The sequence below is a fragment of the Aythya marila genome (assembly GCF_965140915.1).
Source record: "Aythya marila genome assembly, chromosome: 6".
Taxonomy (NCBI): domain Eukaryota; kingdom Metazoa; phylum Chordata; class Aves; order Anseriformes; family Anatidae; genus Aythya; species Aythya marila.
The window spans coordinates 35,282,814-35,302,813 of NC_139047.1; the positions used below are offsets into that span (position 1 = coordinate 35,282,814).

The 20,000-nt window shown below is 39.2% G+C and overlaps 1 protein-coding gene across 4 annotated transcripts in view; it reads left to right on the plus strand.

Annotated features, from left to right (window-relative positions):
- The window catches only part of ARHGAP15 (Rho GTPase activating protein 15), a 332,136-nt gene that overhangs the window by 301,247 nt on the left and 10,889 nt on the right, over positions 1-20,000 (plus strand). For all 4 annotated transcript variants that reach the window (XM_082763341.1, XM_082763342.1, XM_082763340.1 and 1 more), the window contains one exon: positions 6,359-6,464. In XM_082763341.1, coding sequence (XP_082619467.1) covers positions 6,359-6,464 — 106 coding nt within the window. The remainder of the gene's footprint in view (positions 1-6,358; positions 6,465-20,000) is intronic.

Sequence of the window (20,000 nt, forward strand, 5' to 3'; positions counted from 1 at the left end):
AAATACCAGGAAAGAGCTCGGCACATTTTTTCCGACGCTTGGTAGAAGTTAGCAGCGAAGCACGATCACTCCAGTTGGGATCAGACGAGCCATTAGCCATCAAAGTCCTAAGTCTAATTAACCCCCAAAAATTGACTGACAAAGATCATTCCTCTTTTATGCTGCCTAACTGGTTGTATGTACGCCGGGCATGCAGTACCTAAGTCAGATGCCGCTTTGTTATAATTAGGGCAGCAAATTTTGTTTTCTGTTTGGTACTTGCTGTTACATATTGCATGTAATGTATGGCACTGTTAAGGGAAAAAAATTGGAGTCAAAGTGCCTGGAAAGTTAGGTCTGCTCTGTAGCACTGTGAGATTGTTGACATCTGCCGAGGTTGGAGAGCTCAGTAAGCAGGAAATGGGGTGTCACTCTGAGTGGTAGTTTACCATTATCCTGGCATCCTAATGAAGTGTCTGCAGTGCACAGAGCTTCTGGATGGCATCTTAACGCACGGCTAAGCAAAAGCACTTCTCTCCTTGTCACTGTCATCCATCTGCCTGCACCCTACTGTAGCCAATGGGATGGAACCATGCTACAATGTGCTATAAGCCATTTAGAGTTGCACATTGCATAATCAGTCCCATCAAATATGTAAAAAATGACTATTATTGGTTATTTCCCTCAAACTCCAGCACCTGGAGTTTGATCCATTAAAGTTTAACTTTTTTAAGTGCTGCTTTTTCCCATTAATTCCACATATATTTTTGTTAAATGGGACTGAGTTGCAGACTCATTGTCCTGGGTCTTGCTAATGGATTGCAAAAGTTGTATGAATATTCATTGCAAACTCCACTTTATATGGCATAGGATGAATTTATCAATTGCCCATATAGAGAGGTCTTTTGCAATTCTCATTTTCTTTTGCAACATCTAGTTCTGAGGCATTAATCAAAAGTAAAATCAATTTGGATCACAAATTGGTTATTTTCCTTATAGCAAACATTAGTTAGTTTGAATACTTTTTATAGATTTTTTTTTAAAGCAAGAAAATATTTTACAATGTATCTTCATGAGACAATTGCCAGTGTGCTGCAAGTGATTAAAATTGGGACTTTTATGTTGCATAGAGTAGCATTAAAATATCCTGACATTGAAAGTGATACGGATAATTTATATATACGCATATACATATATATGAACATAAATATCCGTGTATTTTACCCAGCATGACTTCCAGAATATGAAGACTTAGCAAATGAAAGCAGACTTTGGGGCAGTCGACACCCCTAAATAAAATAAAATAAAAAATCAAGCCCAAAGTGCACTGTCTTTCAAGTAAATTTTCATTTCCTGATAACACCAAAGCTATCAAGGACTAGGGTTAAGCATTGTGTGGCAGGGCCAGCTTCTAAAATGGGCAGGAGCGAGATGAATTGGCTAAGTCGGGTGTTTATTTATACAAACAAGAGGGCAGAACATAATTTAGTTGCATCAGGAATTTTTCACAGACATTAAAACTATAGCAAACATAACAGCGGGGATGCTTGCACAGCAGCACAGTGGGGAAGCTCACAGAGCGTCTGCCCACACTACGGCTGGCTGTAGCCAGCGCCATAAGTCTCACAATTTCATTAGCACTCGAAAATCCACCTAACCCACTCAGTTCCGATTAAAAAAATAAAAGAGAGAAAGAGAGAGAAAGAAAGAAAGAAACCAAAAACAGCCCCAAACAAGGCCTGTCTTTTTCTCGGTAGCTGAATCAGTCGTGAAATGTTGGAGAAACTCTTGGCAGACAGCTTTTTGCTGTAGCAACAGTGTATGACGTTTTAACCACAGCAGAAATCTTATCCAAAAATGCAAAACAAGGTGAGAAGAGCCGTGTAAGAAAACAAGAAAATCATACTATTAAGACCAAAAATAGATTAGGTGAGAGATCAATAGTTTGATATTTTATGCAGAATCATAAATCATTGTTTTTTTCAGCAGTTCAGATGTGAGGCTTGACAGCATAAAAAGAAACCATGGGTCGTGATAAAATTAGGCATTAATGTGAGCCATAAATGCCATTTAACACTAAACATGCACAAGCAGCTGAAATGCCTGGTAAAGGGAAATGGGAACTATAGTAAAACTATACAAAGTAAGTCAGACATGAATAATGCAGCAGGTCTGAGGAGGGTCACGGGTCAGCCTCCAGTACCTTACAAAATAATGAATGCATGTCAGGTTAGAGACATACATCCCTTCCGAGCTAACGTGAGTTATTGGAGATAAACCTTGGACTTCCTGTTCTGAAACAAAGTGGCTTGTTGTAAACATCTACGTCCATTTAAAATTAATGATTAAAAGAAAGATTCAGTGGGATTTGCTTAAGTATTCTTTATGGACATGAGTGCTAAAGGTTACTTTCTTCATTCATTTTTACCCAGCCACTGTTAATGTTACAGACACATCATGTTTTCTTCTATGCTCAAATGTTTATCCAAAGCTCATTTGCAAAAGCGCTTATATAATATTAAGTGTTTTTTCAATGCATTCTTCATTTAAATGTAAACAAGAGAGCATCTCCACTGTGTTGCGCTGTTAAAGGGAGCCAGCCCTATTTTTAAAGACAGTAACCCAAATTCTAAATATACATTCTATGAAAATATTACATAGAATACCATCTGCGATTCACTTCAGAGTATCCTGATCTGCTGAAATTATCACCTACATCTTTCATATTTTGCCTGAAAATGCAAAAAGGATTAAATGTCCTCTCATTCTTCCTTTTATAAATGTGATTATGACTAAATTTTTCCTTTTGAAATCTTCACAGGGAAAGAAAGTCTAACTTTCCAAAATAGGAATCTTCTCCAGAAATTTTCATCAATTTTCACAATAAAAGAGCATGATGAAATATAATATTATTTCACTTTATCAGAATTGGTTTCTTCCATTTCCCAGTTATAGCAGGGAAATTTAAGAGCTGTTCATAGTGTTTTCCTGTCTTTGCATTGCGCAGTGCTAGGCTTCAGAACACAGCACAGAGGGCGATACCTTCTCCATGGCTACTTATACAAACCCATGTTTAAAGATTTTCTCCCTCCATTTGAGCATGGTAAAGAGACAACCTCAGGAAAATAAATAAATAAATAAATAAAAATCTTCCTGCTTAGGAATCTGAAAGGAGAAAATTTCTATGAAATTGGGACTCAAGGCTTTACAGAAGGAAAGCAAATGCATAGGTATTGCAACTGAAACATAAGATCTTGCATCTGATCTGTTAAATATTCCATCAACAAGGTCAAGAGTAAAGACAAGCCCAGCCACTAAAACTGAAGTGAGAGTAATCTTTAATAAAAAAATGAACAGTTTATCCTTTTCACTTTCTCAAGTGGAAAAACAAATTCTTTTATACTAGAAGAAAATCAACTGTATATAGCTTTTTTTTTTTAAAAAAAAAAAAAAAAAAAAGAGGAAAAAACAACAACAACAACACAACAATATCAACCATTTTAATGAAAGAGTACCCAATATTTTCATGGAACTATAAAAGGGAGCGAGAATAAGTGTTATGGCAAAAAGCCTGGGCTCAGCAGCTTTGTGTGGGAAATGGTGAAATGTGACTGTGATTTATAATGAGAAAAGGTATCTACAACATACAATTTTCTACCTAGCTGCAAATAATAATTCATAGTGATGTCCCTTCCAGATAAAATACCTTTGCAATGTAGGACTCATGTGGTAAAATGATCATGATAAATGTCAGACCAGTGCAGGTAACGGCTTTACAAACCATTAAGATTAGCTGGCTCTTTTTTTTTTTTTTTTTTTTTTTTGATGATAACAGTAACCATGCTGTGACTCGATGTGGTAATAATATCTCAGTACTGATAAATGCCAGAGCCAGGCAGAGGTGTTTATCATTCCCAGTTCAGAAATGCTGACTAAAGTTACCACATGTTGCCTGTTTTTCTTCTTTTACAATAGACTAACAATTAACAAATAGGCTGATTCACAAAATAATTTTATGTGAGATTTCTGTGGATTTTGTACTTTAGCACCTAGCTAAACCTCTCTTCTCTTCTCTGTCAGTACCTGTGGCTTTGGTGCATTGGGCCCTAAAATGAAGTTATATATCCCTGGTATTTTTTCACTAAATAATTTCTTCTTAAATTAATACTTTTTATTTATTTATTTGACAATTATATCTAATGAGATTCTGTTGGGAAGGTAATTATCAAGCTGATATCTTTGTTAATTGGCACAGTGAGCAGAGACACTTCCTTCAAAAGAGCATGATAAACTTTTACTGTGTTAAATTTCTACACAACTAGTCTGTAATGGACAAACAGTGACCTGGTCTAGTGGGTGACATCCCCACCCATGGCACTGGAGGTGGAACTGGATGGGCTTTAAGGTCCCTTCCAAGCCAAGCCATCATTCTATGGGTCTATGATCCTATGATTTCCTTTTGCTGAGTTTTTCCCAACATCGGTGTTTCAGTCTTACTGAGGTCCATTGAACTTTCATGAATGAAACAAAAAAAAAAATAAAATAAAATAAATAAGTTGAGTAGCTCTATTTGAAAAGTTGCAGTCAGCAACAGCCAGGGTAGCCCCAGTCTAAATATAACTTGTCTGGCAATATCACAGCATGTGCACACACCATGCCACACAAGTAAATAGCCATCAGAATTTGTCCTCGTTTCTTACAATAAATTCACTTCTGCACATTTCAAGTCATTTTCATTTGTAGTTTCAGTTTTGGACAGATCATCCATAGGACAAAAATAACCAGTACTAATGGCTTGTGGCAGAAAAATCAAGGGATGACTGGATTTCAAGACTGTGGGGACTTGTGCTGTTCAGAAGTTGAGGCTATATGTCAAACCAGAGCAAAAGTAAAATACACGGACATTGTACTCTTAATTTGTGTGTAACTTCATCACAACTACTGTCAATTGCACAACTTTCTATAAACTAAATCCATGTGAAATATTATTTTTTTTTTAACTGGAAAATAATACTTATGCAAAGTTCATGCATTAACTACTTTGAGCTTTTGTCTCTCGTATATGCATATAAATCTTCTAATGATAGATAATACCTATGTATATCTGCATGTAAGAAGTACTATTCTCAACAGGAAATAGGAATATGGGCTGAGGAAAGAAAGAATGCTATCCTACTAATAACTCTAGCTTTTAAATTCAGTTCAAGTGTAGGAAAATTTTGCTTGATTTTTTATTTTATTTATTTTATTTTATTTTATTTTATTTTATTTTATTTTATTTTATTTTATTTTATTTTATTCTATTTTATTCTATTTATTTATTTTTGTGGGAGTGGGTGGGAATCTTTGCATCAAGACACTAATCACCATGTATGCTTATGTAGCACCTACTGAATTACAAGGATTTAATCCTAAGGTAGTGCTAGGGTAATAAGAATATTAAAAAGCAACTTATACAATGAATGATAGATGATAATTAAATCATAGACTATTAGATCAGAAAAGAATTCTCAGGTTATCTAGGGCATGTAACAAGCAAGATGTTTTCCCTACATCAGACCTACTGGCACCTTATCTAATCTGTAGCTAAATGAAAGCACAGTTGTACATGATTTTGCTTTAGTTGCAACATCTTATACAAATCAATGCAAAAATCAGTCAAACCTTTTCCCCAAAACTATGAATCATGAAAAAGCAGGAAGATTTATCTTAAAAGAAAGGATAGCAATGTTCTTATCACCTCAAAAGACAGTTTAAAGCCCTTAGTTCTGCATTCTTTTATTACTAATTGCAACTTTGAAATACAGATTTTCACCTATAGAAATTACAGCTGTGAGATGCTACAGGTATTAGAAAATTACTGCACTGAAATAGCTTTTTGAAAAAATTGATCACCAGAAAACATGAGTAAAAAGAATAGGAAAACATTTTGTATTCTCAATCTGATAGGGTACAATGTACAATAAAGGACAACAAGAAGTACATAGGAAGAGCATCCAGCACAGAAGTGGGATCATTGAATGAACATAATTCCAAAGTGAAATTCCATTTAAGATATGGGTCTCTTACTACTCGGGGGTCTTAAAGCTTAGGATGACATTTCAATGGTCTAATACAATAAATGAAAAGCATAAAAATATAGTTCTGTGAACCAGAAAATGTGTCCTTAAGAATCAGAGATATTTTTTTTTCATCATTGTAAGTTACTCTTGCTCTCTGTTAAGACTGAAGGTATGATACATTCTGTTTTTAACCACGTATTAATGATGGCTTTTCTTGTTAAGATACCAGGTGGAGTACTGTGCAACATAATATCCTAATATAGCACTAAAAGTATTTTTTCTCTCTTTTTTTTTTTTTCATTTTTTTTTTCCTTTAGAAATCCCAGACAATGCCACTCGCATTAAAGCCATAAGGACCCTGGTAAAAAAGCTCCCTAGGCCAAACTATGACACAATGAAAATCCTCTTCGAGCATCTAAAGAAGTAAGTAGAACTCCAGTATGAAATAATTGATAATTGTAAAAGGAATGTGTGTGTGGTGTCCAAATCTTATTGCAAATGTCATCCAAAATACCAAAGATAATTACATTCTTTGGCAAAATGAAGCATGATTTATGACATCTATGCATATCCTATTTCTGCTCAAGAAATCAGTGTCTGTAAGCGAAAGCCCAAATTTTTCCTCTACTAGAACATGGAACAGTTGTTTTCTTTGCTGCAGTTAGGCACATCAGGATTACCCATGAATAGGTGTATTGAAATGGCAAATTCAGCATGTTACAGTGTGCAAGTTTGACTTTTTCCAGCCACAGACTTTTGGATCACCATGTTTCTCCATCCAGGTCTGTAATATTCAATTTGCTTTATGGTTCTCATGATGTGCTGAGGCATGTAGTGACAGAAAAACACTTACCTAGGAAAATACATTATGAGGTCTTGTACCTCCTGAGGAAGCTTAAGACGACATAGAATGTCTAAAAAATAGTGATGTGTGACTTGGAAGTGAACCTCTGCTCTCCTAATGCTGCTGAGATACAACAGAGACAGTGAAATGACACTGTGCAAATCCACCTGATAATTCCTCTGTGGTTTCCACACTCCCCGAGTTCAGTTTGTAAGAGGTGTCAGCCCACAAAGTCAACCCACAATCTTACGTTCACTTTGGGTTTTCTTCTCCTGTTTTGTGGCATTACCATTAAATAGTACATAGACCACATGCTCACTCAGGAACAAACCTGGAGCTGTGCTGCTATGCAGAAGTGGCAGACCACAAGATCGGGGCACATGAAGGTTAGGGTGCTGTTCCTCCCCTCTTGGCTGTCCTGCTGTTGAGAATAACTACTGCCATTTTGCCACAGTCACTTTTCAGCCAAACAACCCTTAAAATTGAAGGGGCTAGGCAGGACTGAGGGCCCCATGCAGTCCCTGTACACAGAGAAGTATTTCATCGCAGGAATGATATAATGAATGAATAATAATGACTCCAAATAAAAGACTACTCCAAGCTTATAATGAATGATGCCTTTATACTGACCATTTCTGCTGCATTCTCCTGACATGTACACATAATAGATGTAGATCCTTTATCTTGTTGTGCAGCTTCCAGTTGAAAAGGCAAAATGAAGTCCATATAGCTGTGGGAATGTCCCCATTTAATTAAGCAAGGAAAGATTTTAAACAGTCCCTAGAAGGACTGAGTTTGCCCTTGCAGAAAAACAGTTTTCTATGTATTCCTCTGATGTACCCTGTGCATGCATCCTCTCCTTTAGTGGGTTATCTAGAGAAAGATGAAAATTTATTACTGTCAATGGAGGAATAATAAGGGAAATTATTTCCTGGGAGGAACCTGAGTGCAAGAAGTGGGTACACAGTGTCAGAAGACCTGTGCCATATACAAAATTTACTGCACCATATGTGGCATTGATCCTAACCTGAAGAAAGTTTTGTTACCATGTCTTAGGGGAAAGATATCAGGTATACACAATAAGTCTTTGATCTTATAGTTAAATCACTTGATTGAGACTCTGGAGACCTGGGTTCTGTTCTTGGCTTTGACCGGATGTTCGGTGTGACCTTGGGTAAATCATTTAATCTCTCTGTGCCTTGGTTCCTTGTTTACAAAATGATGATAATGCTTCCTTTGTCTGCCTTGGCTTTTTAAAACATAATCTGTTTGGGACAGCAATTGTTTCCTGCTGTGTATGTATAGAACAACAAAGAAACCTGGACCAGGACTGGTGTTTTGGGTGGAAAAAATACAGATAATAAATAGCAATATTTCACTGTACATATATTTGCAATACCTGGATTGACTACAACTCTGTAGAAGTGGTGGGAGGATGGCTGTACTGTATAAATAACTGTGTGTGTGCTTACCAAGTGCAGGGTGAAGCCAGAGTTATATGGATGCAAAACAGTAGCACAGAGTGACGTAGGGCAGGAAGATGTGATATTTAAGCCATTTGGAGGTCTGAGCATTACGGGTGCAATCTTCTAAGTCTCTCTGAAGAAGGTCGGCCTTCTGTGTCATGCCAACACATCCCCAGGGAAGGACAGGACTTTGCTCTGTCAGTATGGAAGCAGTAGTAGAATAGATATTGTAAACACCAAGAAACAGGGAAAAGCTGGTACGTTGTCTTGGACTTGTCAGTGGGGAAGCCAGGGTCCAATCTGAATGGTGTCATGGCTCCATAAAAGAAAATAAAGAAGCATACATACACATTTATTAGTCACAAAATGTTTACATTATGAAACTATAGGCAATGCACATTTGTTTAAATTAACCTAAGAAACAAAATTATCTGGCAGAGATTACAAAATGGAGAATTATCAGTTTTAAGGAGATTTCTAGGGAGTCTTTTCATAGGGAGAAGAGGGCAATGTGCCCTGTGTGCCAGCCTCACCACAGAGCTGCACCTTGTGGCACCGCCTTCAACCAGTGAGTTTGCCCAGGGCAAGTTCAAGACTCCAAATATTTAAAATAAAAAAAAAAAAAAAAAAGACTGGTTTCATTACAGGCATATTACTGCTGTTTCTGTATTTGCTCTTGGAGACTTCAGCAGCCTTCTCCCAGAATGCTGCATTCATCCCAAACCACAACGTACAGCGAGGCTGCTCCGTGGTCCCACTGCAGTGCTTCGGGCTGCAGGAGCGGGTCCAGATCAAGCACACGTAACGATGTGAAATGCACTTCAGAAGGGTCCTTCTTTAGAAACCCAGACAAAGCAGCTGATGAGAGAGTCTGTGAGAAAGGCCTGGCAGCAGGGATTAACACCGGTGCCATATATCTTTCTTGAACCAAGCCCTCTGAAGTTGCAAGAAGTCGCAGCGCAGTGCATGAAGCCCACAGGAGGGGGATTAAATGCAAAGCCTGGGGTTGCAGTACCTGTTCTTTTAAGTATTTTGCATCTGATGGAAAAAGTCCCCTATTCATCTTTTCATGAATTTTTTCCTACTATCATATGATACATAAACAGAAGAGACAAAATAAGGGGCTGAACAGAAATACCGCATACCTCTTTCCATCTAATACCATAACAAAATGTTTTATTAGGATCCAGGCTGAAAATAATTGGGCCCAACTATTAGGTTTTTAATACCTCTTCCTGAAGATGAGCTATTCGAACAAATATCTTATATATGAAAGAAGGAAACAAACAAACAAACAAAAAATGAGTAAGGATTTTCTTAAATAAAGGGCTACAGAAAACAGCCTGTCCTACCTGCGGATGTTTAGACAGCATTTACCTGCTGTATTAGTCCATATGTTTATGTTGCATGCATTTGTGAAAACAGAGCCACACTTCCTCAGGACTGCAGCCCCTCCTGTTACTTATTACGAATGAGCTCAACGCAGTTACCAGATAAAAGTGACAGACCCTTCTGGTCCCGTTTTGCAGGCACACACAGGCCATCAGACGATGCAGAAACCTTGCTCTGGCTCTGTGCACAAATGTGAACAGAGAGCAACCCATCCCTGCCCAGTAAGTCAGTATTTGTGGCCAATAATTCACTCACACAAATCTAATCCAAGCAAGCCAGAAGGAGGACTTCCCTCTTTTTCCCATTTTATGATCAGCACCTTACCTGCTTTCACAGCAGCATCTTCAGGTAGCTGTTATGGACACGTTGGGAAACTGAGGCACAAGGGGTTATGAATTAAAAAATGAATTAAAGACTTGACATAAGCCAGCAGTACAGTTAAAAAAAAAACCTGGAGGGTTTGGTGTTTTGTTTCTGTTTTTTGGTTTTGGTTTGGTTTTTCTTTTTTGGTATGTTCCGGGTTTTTTTGTTGTTGTTGTTGTTTTGGTGGTTTTTTTTGTTTGTTTGTTTGTTTGTTTTAACAGAGGCCTCTGCAGAAGCACAAAATCTTCTTTTTTTTTTTTCCCCATCCCCAGTGCAAGAGGCAGTGGGGGTGAGGAGGCTGCCGGCACCCTGGCTGTGTCCCCTGCGCCATGCTCTAAGCTGGCGCGGGCGGCCACAGCTCTGCTCCAGAAGCTGTGTGCCTGCATTATCCAGCGCTGTGCCTGAGCTAATAAGCTGTGCTTATTAATGTTAAATTAATGAATCTCAGCCTGCTCTGCTTATTAGGTTGAGCTCCGTGCCACCGCGAGGCAGCTCTGCGGCTCCCAGACCCGAGCTGTCTCACATCTGACCAGGCTGGAGCACAGGGCAGCCAAGCTCGGGTCTGCACGTACCCATCCGTGTAGACATCCCTGCAAGGGGATGCACTGCAGGCAAAAGGCCCTCTCATGCTTATTATTTTCCCGCACAAAAGCAGGATAATACGTGTTATTTACCAAAGTATGAAATGGATGTTGAAATAATTAAACGGGAAGACGGGGCCAGCCTGATGCTACCGCCTCTCTCCCTTACGTGGAAAGCACTGAACCCAGATGCCCAACTGTGGAAGATATTCTTCCAGCAGCAGCATCTGCCTCCTTGGCAGGCACTTCAGGCAAGTTGTCTGGGGAGCTCTGCAGTTGCCTCTTGGTCTATCACGTGGATCTGTTACTGTGGCCTATCTGGCTGCCTTGTCCGGGCAGAAGCCAATTCCTTTTGATTCACCTTTGAATCCAAGAAGCTCCATTTTTGTTTTGCTCCATTATTCCTGTGCAGCAAGACATTTTCAGATGTCATCAGGGCTTTCTGCACTTCTGGAGAGAAAATGGTGATTTCCTTTCTGACTGCCTTCCCCCCAGAATTCATCACTCGTAACTACGTGTATCCACTTTGCTGCAAATAAGCTCCTCATCAAGACTACAACTAATTATCCAAGATATAACCACTAACTGCAATATACTATCTAAGAAAAGCAGTAACTATTCCAAGATTCATGCTTTAGCTGTCTTCCCCCTGTGTCCATTGCTCCATGACCAGAGAAAGCATCTCAGCTGAACAACTGAAGCACACACATCCCTCAAAGCTTGCAACGCATGGCAGCTTCATTCTGCAGAGCACGGGCTTTTTTTGCAAGCTATGTGCAACTAAACAGACTTATTTCTACCTATTAAAGATTGGGAGAAAACAAGAAAAATCCATGCATAGACAGAAGCCCACAATAGCCTGCACACCAGGCAGCGATGACAATGTGATGACAAGTCCAGCAGCAGTACCCAGAGTTCTGAGGGTAAATCAGAAAATAAAGTTACAGCATGGCAGCCAGTAATGCTAACCAGGGGATGTCTGCAAACTTTTTTTTTTTTTTTTAAGTGGTGGAGGAAAGCTGTAGCAAACATATGTGATTTTCACTTACTAAACTATGTGTCATATCAGCAGTTTCAAGCAGTCTTATATGTTAAACCTAGGCTCGGGAGAACCCTTCCTCCACATGGCAGAAGAACAGATTACATTAAGAACTGTACGAGACTTATATTAAATAGAAATAGAAGATTAATAAACCAGCTAAAAATTATTTAAAAGAAAAAGCAAGACCCAGAATGGAAGGTCTATGCAACAAATTTCTATGTGGGGAACCTCAAAGAACTTGTGAGAGACTATGACCCAAAGTGTGCGATGGGCATTTAGATTTTGCTCCCAGACAAATGCCCAGATTCAGGCATGTGCAGAATTACATAGTTCTTAAATGAAGGCATGAGAAACAAGGAATGTTTCCTGAGAAGCAAAGAATGTTTCCTGAAATTATGTCCTGAATTGGATCTTTCTTTAGAGTCAGGCAGCTCATGAACTGCTCTTGCTCTTCAGCTACAGGACAGCAGCAGGGAGAAAAGCTGAGCCTTGTTCACACACTTAGGGAGCAGCTACTGGAGATGCGAAGAGGAGAAATGTCCTCTCAGCAGAGCAAGTGGGTGGCTGGCCAGGGCAGGGAGGCACTCAGGCACCCCAACTGCCATTTAAAGATCTACATGAAGCAAATTGATTGCTTTCTAGCTTGAGAAGAGCAAATGTATATTAAGACATGCTCTTGCACACATGCTTTTCTCTGTTTCAGCTATAAGAAAGATTCAGAAAGGGCTGGACTGAGGCCAACGCTTGTCCCATTTACTGCAGCTTCCTGGGGTTCATTCTGGGGGAAAAGAGAAGAGAGAAGCCTATTACTCTTTGCTGAAGTGCACAGTGGACTACTAAACTCTCCCCTTGTGAATTTGGGACACAAGCAAACGTGCACCAAGCCCCAGCGTGCACAGGACAGGAGTAATAACAATTATTGAATTAAAGGCACAAATGAAATCCAGTCTTCCTGGAGCACCTTTATGCATTTTCTTTGTGTTCACATGTGGGAAGGTGTCTGCTGCAGAGGTTTCTGCAGTCATGCTTTCTCCTTCCCGTGGAATAAGAGTGTTTGCAAAGTTCACCCATTCCCTGAAGAGTACATTACAGCTTATTGGCTTTAAAGAGAAAAATAATGAGGATTTAAAAGTGCATTTTCACCTGTGCTTCCTATTTTCACGAACCGTATTTAAAGTATAAACCCTGATTTTCATAACAATCAGGCAAATAATTACGCTTGGTACTTTTCAATGCTACCAAGCTTCAAAATGTACTGCACTGGTGTATCAGCAAATAACAGAACGATAAAAATAATTAACATAGTTTTAATTTAAATATTTATGATATGGTTGACTCTGTGGCTGTACGGCACCATTGTGCTAGGTGCAGTACACAAATACGGAGAGATAGAGCCCCTGTTTCAAAGAGCTGCCATTGTTCACTCCACATTACTCAGTATCAAACGATCTCAAAAAGCTTTTCAAACATTAATTAAATCTCAGAACTTCCTTTTTCAGGTCAGTAAGTTTTATTATCCCAGTTGCGTAGATGGAGAAAGTGAGGAATGAAGAGGGTAGGGCACTTGCCCATGACTACAGAGCGAACACTTCTCACTTCCACTCTCCACGTCCTTGCAGCTCCCCCCAGCCCCTCCGCGTCTCCCAGCGTTTGGCCATATGCACACCCTGCGCACGCCTGCATATGGACAACACATCCCGGGGAAGGCCAGTTACTGCTAAGTGCTCTTCGGTTAATAAAGACCATGTGAGAGCCCTGCTTCTGGTTTGCACTCACACAAGCCTCAGCAAAATATCGCTGGCAGAGTTAATTTATGTGATTTTGTAACCTCTTAATATTGCTCGGGGTGAGCGTTCTTTTCAACTCAAATGGTTTTTGTTGCTGAAAATTAAGAATGCTCAATTCATTACAAAAGGGCTTTTTCACCCCCCTCCCCTTTTATTTATTTATTTATGTGTTTATTTATTTATTTTTCTATTTTGAGAGATTGAGCCCTATCACATTAATGTCCAGAACTAGGTCATAAATGGGTAAATTGCAGTGCTTTTTCATTTATTTTTTTTTCTAACTAAAGATACAGGATTTTTCTCAAAATAAAGCTGTGAAATAAATAATAGGCTTGAAGTTTCTTAAGATATTCATTGGAACTTAAAAAAAAAAAAGGCTTTAATGCCAAAATGTCAGTGTTCTGTGCAAAATAATTAATATAACACAATAGGATCTATTCTACTATCGATTGAAAGGGAATTTATGCAGGTAATTCATTAAGGCTAGTGGGAGTTTGGCATGTAAATCCCCCAGCACTTTGATGGGAAAACAGACCCTGATGATTTGATTTCTACTTTTTTCATAAGCTATAAAAAAAACATGCTTTTCAGTGGGAAATATATAAACAGAAAAAGCAAATACCTGAGCAACTAGGGCAATGGATGCCTCTGTTTTGTGCGACTTCTGAAATGACATTAGACCAAAACATTTTTCACACATTGGAAAAGATGCAACAATCATTTCAATCACTGTGTTAAGAGAATCAATACATTTTTTGCTCTCAGAGAATGCTATTTTACATTCTAACATTTCCAGGTTATCACCTTCATACATCTGTTTTTGTGGTCAAGTGCATGATTAGTACTTCTGACAGCATATTGGCCATTTTCTTATGAAGATCTACAAATTCTTGTAAATAAAAGCCAATCTGAAAAAAAAATGAAGAGCAAATCTGTGGACTGGAATGCACCCTACTTGTAATGGGAACAAAAAGCTGGCAATGAAATATAAACCTAAATCACAGCAGAATGACCTACTTTAAGGCATTTGCCAAAGAGACAGTGTTTTAGACAGCTCCTCTGAAGTAGCGTCTTTATGTCTATGCCATCTGCAGATTTATTATTGTGCTTTAGAAAAAAAAAAAAAAAAAGAAAAAGAAAAGAAAAAAAAAAAAAAAAAAGAAAGAAAAACCTACAGTGTGCCTGAACAAAACTAAGCTTCATCTATAGAAAGATTCCAGTACTGTGGGCACCACACCCACACCTACTGATGTGGTCCAAGTTTTTTCTTTAGAGGCACCTAATTAAGAAACCCTGACTCATTTACATGGATACGTTTGATCTAAATTACACTCCAAACCACACCAAATTAGGAGCATCTGTGAATGTGAAGTGTTTGTTCCCAGTGCCTGGTAGAATAGGGCCAGTTCTGGACGGCACATGTTCAAGTGACGAAAAATATTTCAGATGTAACATACTTCTGAGACCCACTTTTCCACTAATAATTCATAATGAGTTAAACCAGTATCTCTGCTCGAACAATTATTTCAGGCTGTGAAAAAAAATGTCATTTTACTTTTAAAAGGAAGGGGGGAAAATCAAATTAAAAAGGGGTGAGCAGTCTAGTTTGGTGGTTTATCAAGGGCCTGAGCAGAGCCATTAGCACCATTTAAAGCTCTGTATATCAGACATATTAATTACTCCTGAAACCTGAGCTAAAGCAAAGTGCCTATGACTTTGCTGTTCCTATGACTGATTAGTTGCTGTTTGCAGACATCTTCTGCCCTGAATTATGGCCTTCTGCTGCTGTTCCAACTCTCCTAGAGTCCAGGAGAAGGTGTGACCCCGGCGACATGGCACCAAACACACTGGACAACACGAGCAGATCAAGGCCACCAGCCTGCTCCAAGAGGCGTGGGCATTTTGGGCTGCATCGCTGGTGTAGGCCAGCCATGGCTGCATCCCTACAAAACCAGGTCCTGCAGCAATCCAGGGACTTTTACTGCTTCCTCATCTCTGGGACACAGAGAGCAGAGGAGGCTGCAGAAGACACCGGTTGCTGCTTGCAGTCTAAATTGACTAAATAGCCTTTATCTCACCCTAATTTAAGCCCAGGCCCAAGCACTGGGTTCCACACTGTTCGCAACTCCCAGTCCGCCAGCGCAATTTGGCACTACCGTCGGATTGGGCCCGTGGTGTTTGGCAGCCACCTTTTATTCTTCCCTTCTTTTATGCTTTGTGAATAGCCTAAGTTACATAATACCAGTGACAATTTGTTTATGGCAAGCATTAGAGTCACTGTTTTATGATTACATTCAAACTTTAAGCCACATTTTGACATCTAAGGATCATCTTGCATTCTCATATATTATATACAATGAAGGTTTGTGTTCCAGTAAGGGGGGGGAGGAACTTTATAAATAACATGACTCCTTTTGTCTGAAGAGATTTTAATATATTTGTCTGATCTACTGTTTTTGCAGTAGCTAGAATATAATTTGAATATATTAATATTTTCAGCAACTGTGCTCAGGGAGCCCACTTAATAACTTATGCATGGATATATAGATACACTTCAGACAGAGGTAATGTTTTTAGCCCTTATGTCGGTAGTACTTAGACACACACAATGAAAGAGCCTGTTCTTTCCTCCTCTTTGTTGTGGGCATGCATTGTGATGGTATGGAGCCAGTGTTCTTTCTGTTGTCTACACAGCCTGGATTCAATAAGCAGTTATATATGCATATTATGACAATGTGGTCAAGGAAACCAGATTTTTTTACTATACCTTCATGTGCCTGTACAGTATAAAATCTGGTATTTATTTTTCTTGTCCTCATTCAATATGTTAACAAAATCATAATTTGATACAGGTTATGTTCACTTTATAATTAAAATTATAGAGTTAGATGAAAATACAGCAAGATGTTGCTGAATGGAAAATATTTATCTTTTCATACATTACGCATTATGGTGCAATGTAAAATCAGAAATCTGTGGATCGGCTAACTCCAGCCAAGCATATGACAACTTGCCTCCTCCCCTGGTCCACAAGATGCCACTGGTTACTTCTTCTAAGGCAGGATTTCTACACCTATCTCAGCCCCATTGCTAGGTGGCATGGCCACATCCTCTCCAGAGCTTTTCCATGGTCTTCTGAAATGCTTCTGCACTGTGTGCCTGTTGCGTCTGCACAGCCAGGGAGCAGGAGAGGAATAAGGGGAGCAGAGCTGGGGCAGCCCCCCTGGGGAGGGTCAACTGGGGCTGAGAAACTTGGGAGGAGAGCAAGGATGTAGGAAGAAACCTCACAAAAATGCTTCACTGTGTTTATTGGCACGGAAGGGTGGGGAGCAGAACAGGGATGTGCTAAGTGGCCAGGAGAGGTTCATGTTCTTTACTTTCAGATAAACACAGATTTTAGCATTCTTGTAATTCTTATCCATGTTCTCATTTGGATAACCTAGGCAAACAGGGGGCCCAAACTGGCCCATCCTCAACTGCAAGTTACAAATATATATACATAAGGTATATATGCATATTGCCTGTTACTCAAGTTGAAAGTTTTTTTTACCTGTGGAGTATTTTCATGGGATGCCCTCCTGGAAGTACATAATGCAAAACATCTAATACCATTTTAAATTCTGATAAACTATCTTCAGCAAGACAGAACCGAGCTCAGCTTTTGGATTTCTGTCATTCTAACCATCACCATCTGAAGAATCAGTATTTTAGGCTACTTTAGCAGGCTCTCCAGAAATGTTCTGATCACGTGCTATCTATAAAAATCATAATATATCTATTAATATGGCATCAAGTAACTTTTGTCTTGGTGAAAGGGATGTTTCAGATACATCATGGTCTCAAGATTTAGGGGGGAAAAAAAGAAAAAGAAAAAAAAAAAAAAGTTTTCTCTCACATCCAAACATAGTGTCAGAGTGACACAAAATGACATTTCACTTTTTTAAAACAGTGAAATATCATTGTTTCCCTGCTAAAACTAAGGTGTATGAAGACTTCCTAGACTACACTGCAGAGACTTCTGAATATGCTGGCTCTGGCTTGCCAGCACACATCCTGAACATGGTGTCCCCTTGACATGGTGTTAAGCCAAGAAAAGGGAATTCAATACGACTAAGATCTTTCATTTTGATAGATCCCACCAATCCCTCTGTTGTAGCTGTCCTGATACCTTCATTGACAAAGGTCAAATCTTTCGCACCAAAAAAAAAAAAAAAAAAAGTAAGGCATTTCAGCTTCATGTCCAAGAACATCATACCAAAGCATAAAGTTGACGAGGCAATTTGGGGACAGACCTGTTTGGCAGGTGGGACATCAGAAATGCTCCTCTGCGGCTCTGTCAGGTGCACCAAGTCATTTATCCAGCTCAGCTGTGTCCGAGAGATTTGAAGTCGTGGACACTGCTTTCTGAACAAGGTGCCCCAATAACGAGGAGTTTGCCATGATATAAACAGCAATTGTACCTGCGGTTCCTGAGTCCTTCCATGTCTGCCATCATGGTTTCAGTTAGGAAATCGAAGTGACTCATATATGTTTTTTCACCATTTTTTTTTAACTGTATGGATTTGGTCATGGTCAGACAAGAGCAGATAACGGCAAGTCCAGTCACTTGATGTGAGCAATGTTTTGTATAAGAGCTTCAAAGGTAGAAGAAACACAACTGCTGAGAGAGGTAGGGCTACCTACATAGGGAGTAAAGACTTTGGTAAAGTCTAACACAATCCTACAGTCATCTGCAAATAGTATGCATGTGAAAGGGTGTTTGACTTAAAAAAAAAAAAAAAAAGGAACAAATAAGAAAGTCTAAAGCCAGTTTTAAGCCAGGGAATATCGCAGACCTTACAGTGCTACAAAGGGTGCATCTTACAAAGGCACACTATCTGGAAAATCCTGCACTCCAGGCAGTTCGTGCATTTAGTGCAATGGACTATACACGTGCACGAAAAATAAACATCAAGCTAAGGTGAGTGGACAAGACAGACAAAGTGAAAGTAGAAAAGACAATGCTGACATAGTAAATTCATTGCTCAAGGGCAAGTAAAATGTAAATAAGTTTAAAGAAATCAAAGACTCGTGGCACATACTCACTAGTGCATTTAAGAGATATATTCATCCTACTCATGTTCAATATCAGTGCTGAAACAATCGCGATGCTGGGAGGCATGTTAAAGCATCTTTCAGATCTGATACAAAAGCAGTGCATATATATTGCACTAGTAGCTTGTGGAGAGCTCAGAACTGAACCTGAACAAGCAGGAATCCTGGTTGAGGATTCATACAATCCCATACAAAGTCATCTCTGTGGGGCAAACTGCTGCAGGAAGGCTTCACTTTAAACAAGATGGTGATAATGAGTGGAAAAGTGTAGGTTTTATATTAAGGACAATTAACAGACCAATATTCAGAGGGCTTTGAGGATTGAAAAGGACACAAAACAAAACAGTTTGTGAAGTAATTGCATATTGAAGACCTCACAGAAAAGGAAAATATCAGTGAAAGTTTTGTGTTTTGTTTGTTTTTTTTTTTTTTCCTCTGGCTATCATGGAATTCTTTGCCACATTCTGTAATTTCAACATCAAAAATACTGGTTGTCTCACAAAGCAGAACTATTTACTCCTGACACTGGACAAAACCAGTAATTTTTGCACAAGAAGCTCCAGACTCTCTAGAAAAGATACATTTCTGAGCAGGTTGTTTAAGGTTCAGCACCCCAGTATGAAATTCCAGCCAATTGCTGCTTTGGGGCTTTAAGTCAGAAAGTAAACCTGTCATATCCAGGGCTGAGTTATTTGCTGTCAACTGGATTACTGTAGCACAAAAGGGCTATAATTGAAGGCTGCAAGAGGTTATAGATTGAACATAGTCAAAAGCAATAATTCCACTTAGTAAAAATAGATATCATCCAAACTGAGAAAAGTTAATCCTGTACACGGTAAAATTCTGACTCTGCTCTGCTCCCGATCGGTGGGAGGTTTGTCAGTGACTTTAACAGTAATCAGAATTTCACTCTCTGTCGAGAGAGATGCAGCAAAGGGTGTGATGAAGTGAAAGCAAATTTAAAATAACTGTTAACCTAGGGCTTCCAAAATAAATTTTCTGAGCACGGACTGCTGTCTAACTTGGTGTTTTCCTGAAGCAGCAATGCAGACAGCCCTTCTGGGGAACAAGGCTAACAAAACTGTGCTAGTGGAGTACAGCTAGGATCTGCAGTAAGAATTTCCTCCCATAACCACTGAAGCTCACATTGATTGTCTGGGGTGCTGGGGTGGGACAGCACCATTTAAGCATGGAGGGTATCATTGATAAAAAGCGGTTTCAGAATATCTTTGCTGATAATCAATGCCAGGGCAGACACCCTTCCACCTGAGCTGCTCTTTTGAAAGAAGGGTAGAGATCACAGGGAGAAGAGCATGGTGCTGGCTGGGGGATTCACTAGGTTTACCGGGAGGAGACTATATATTATAATACTGAGTCTCATCAACCTTTT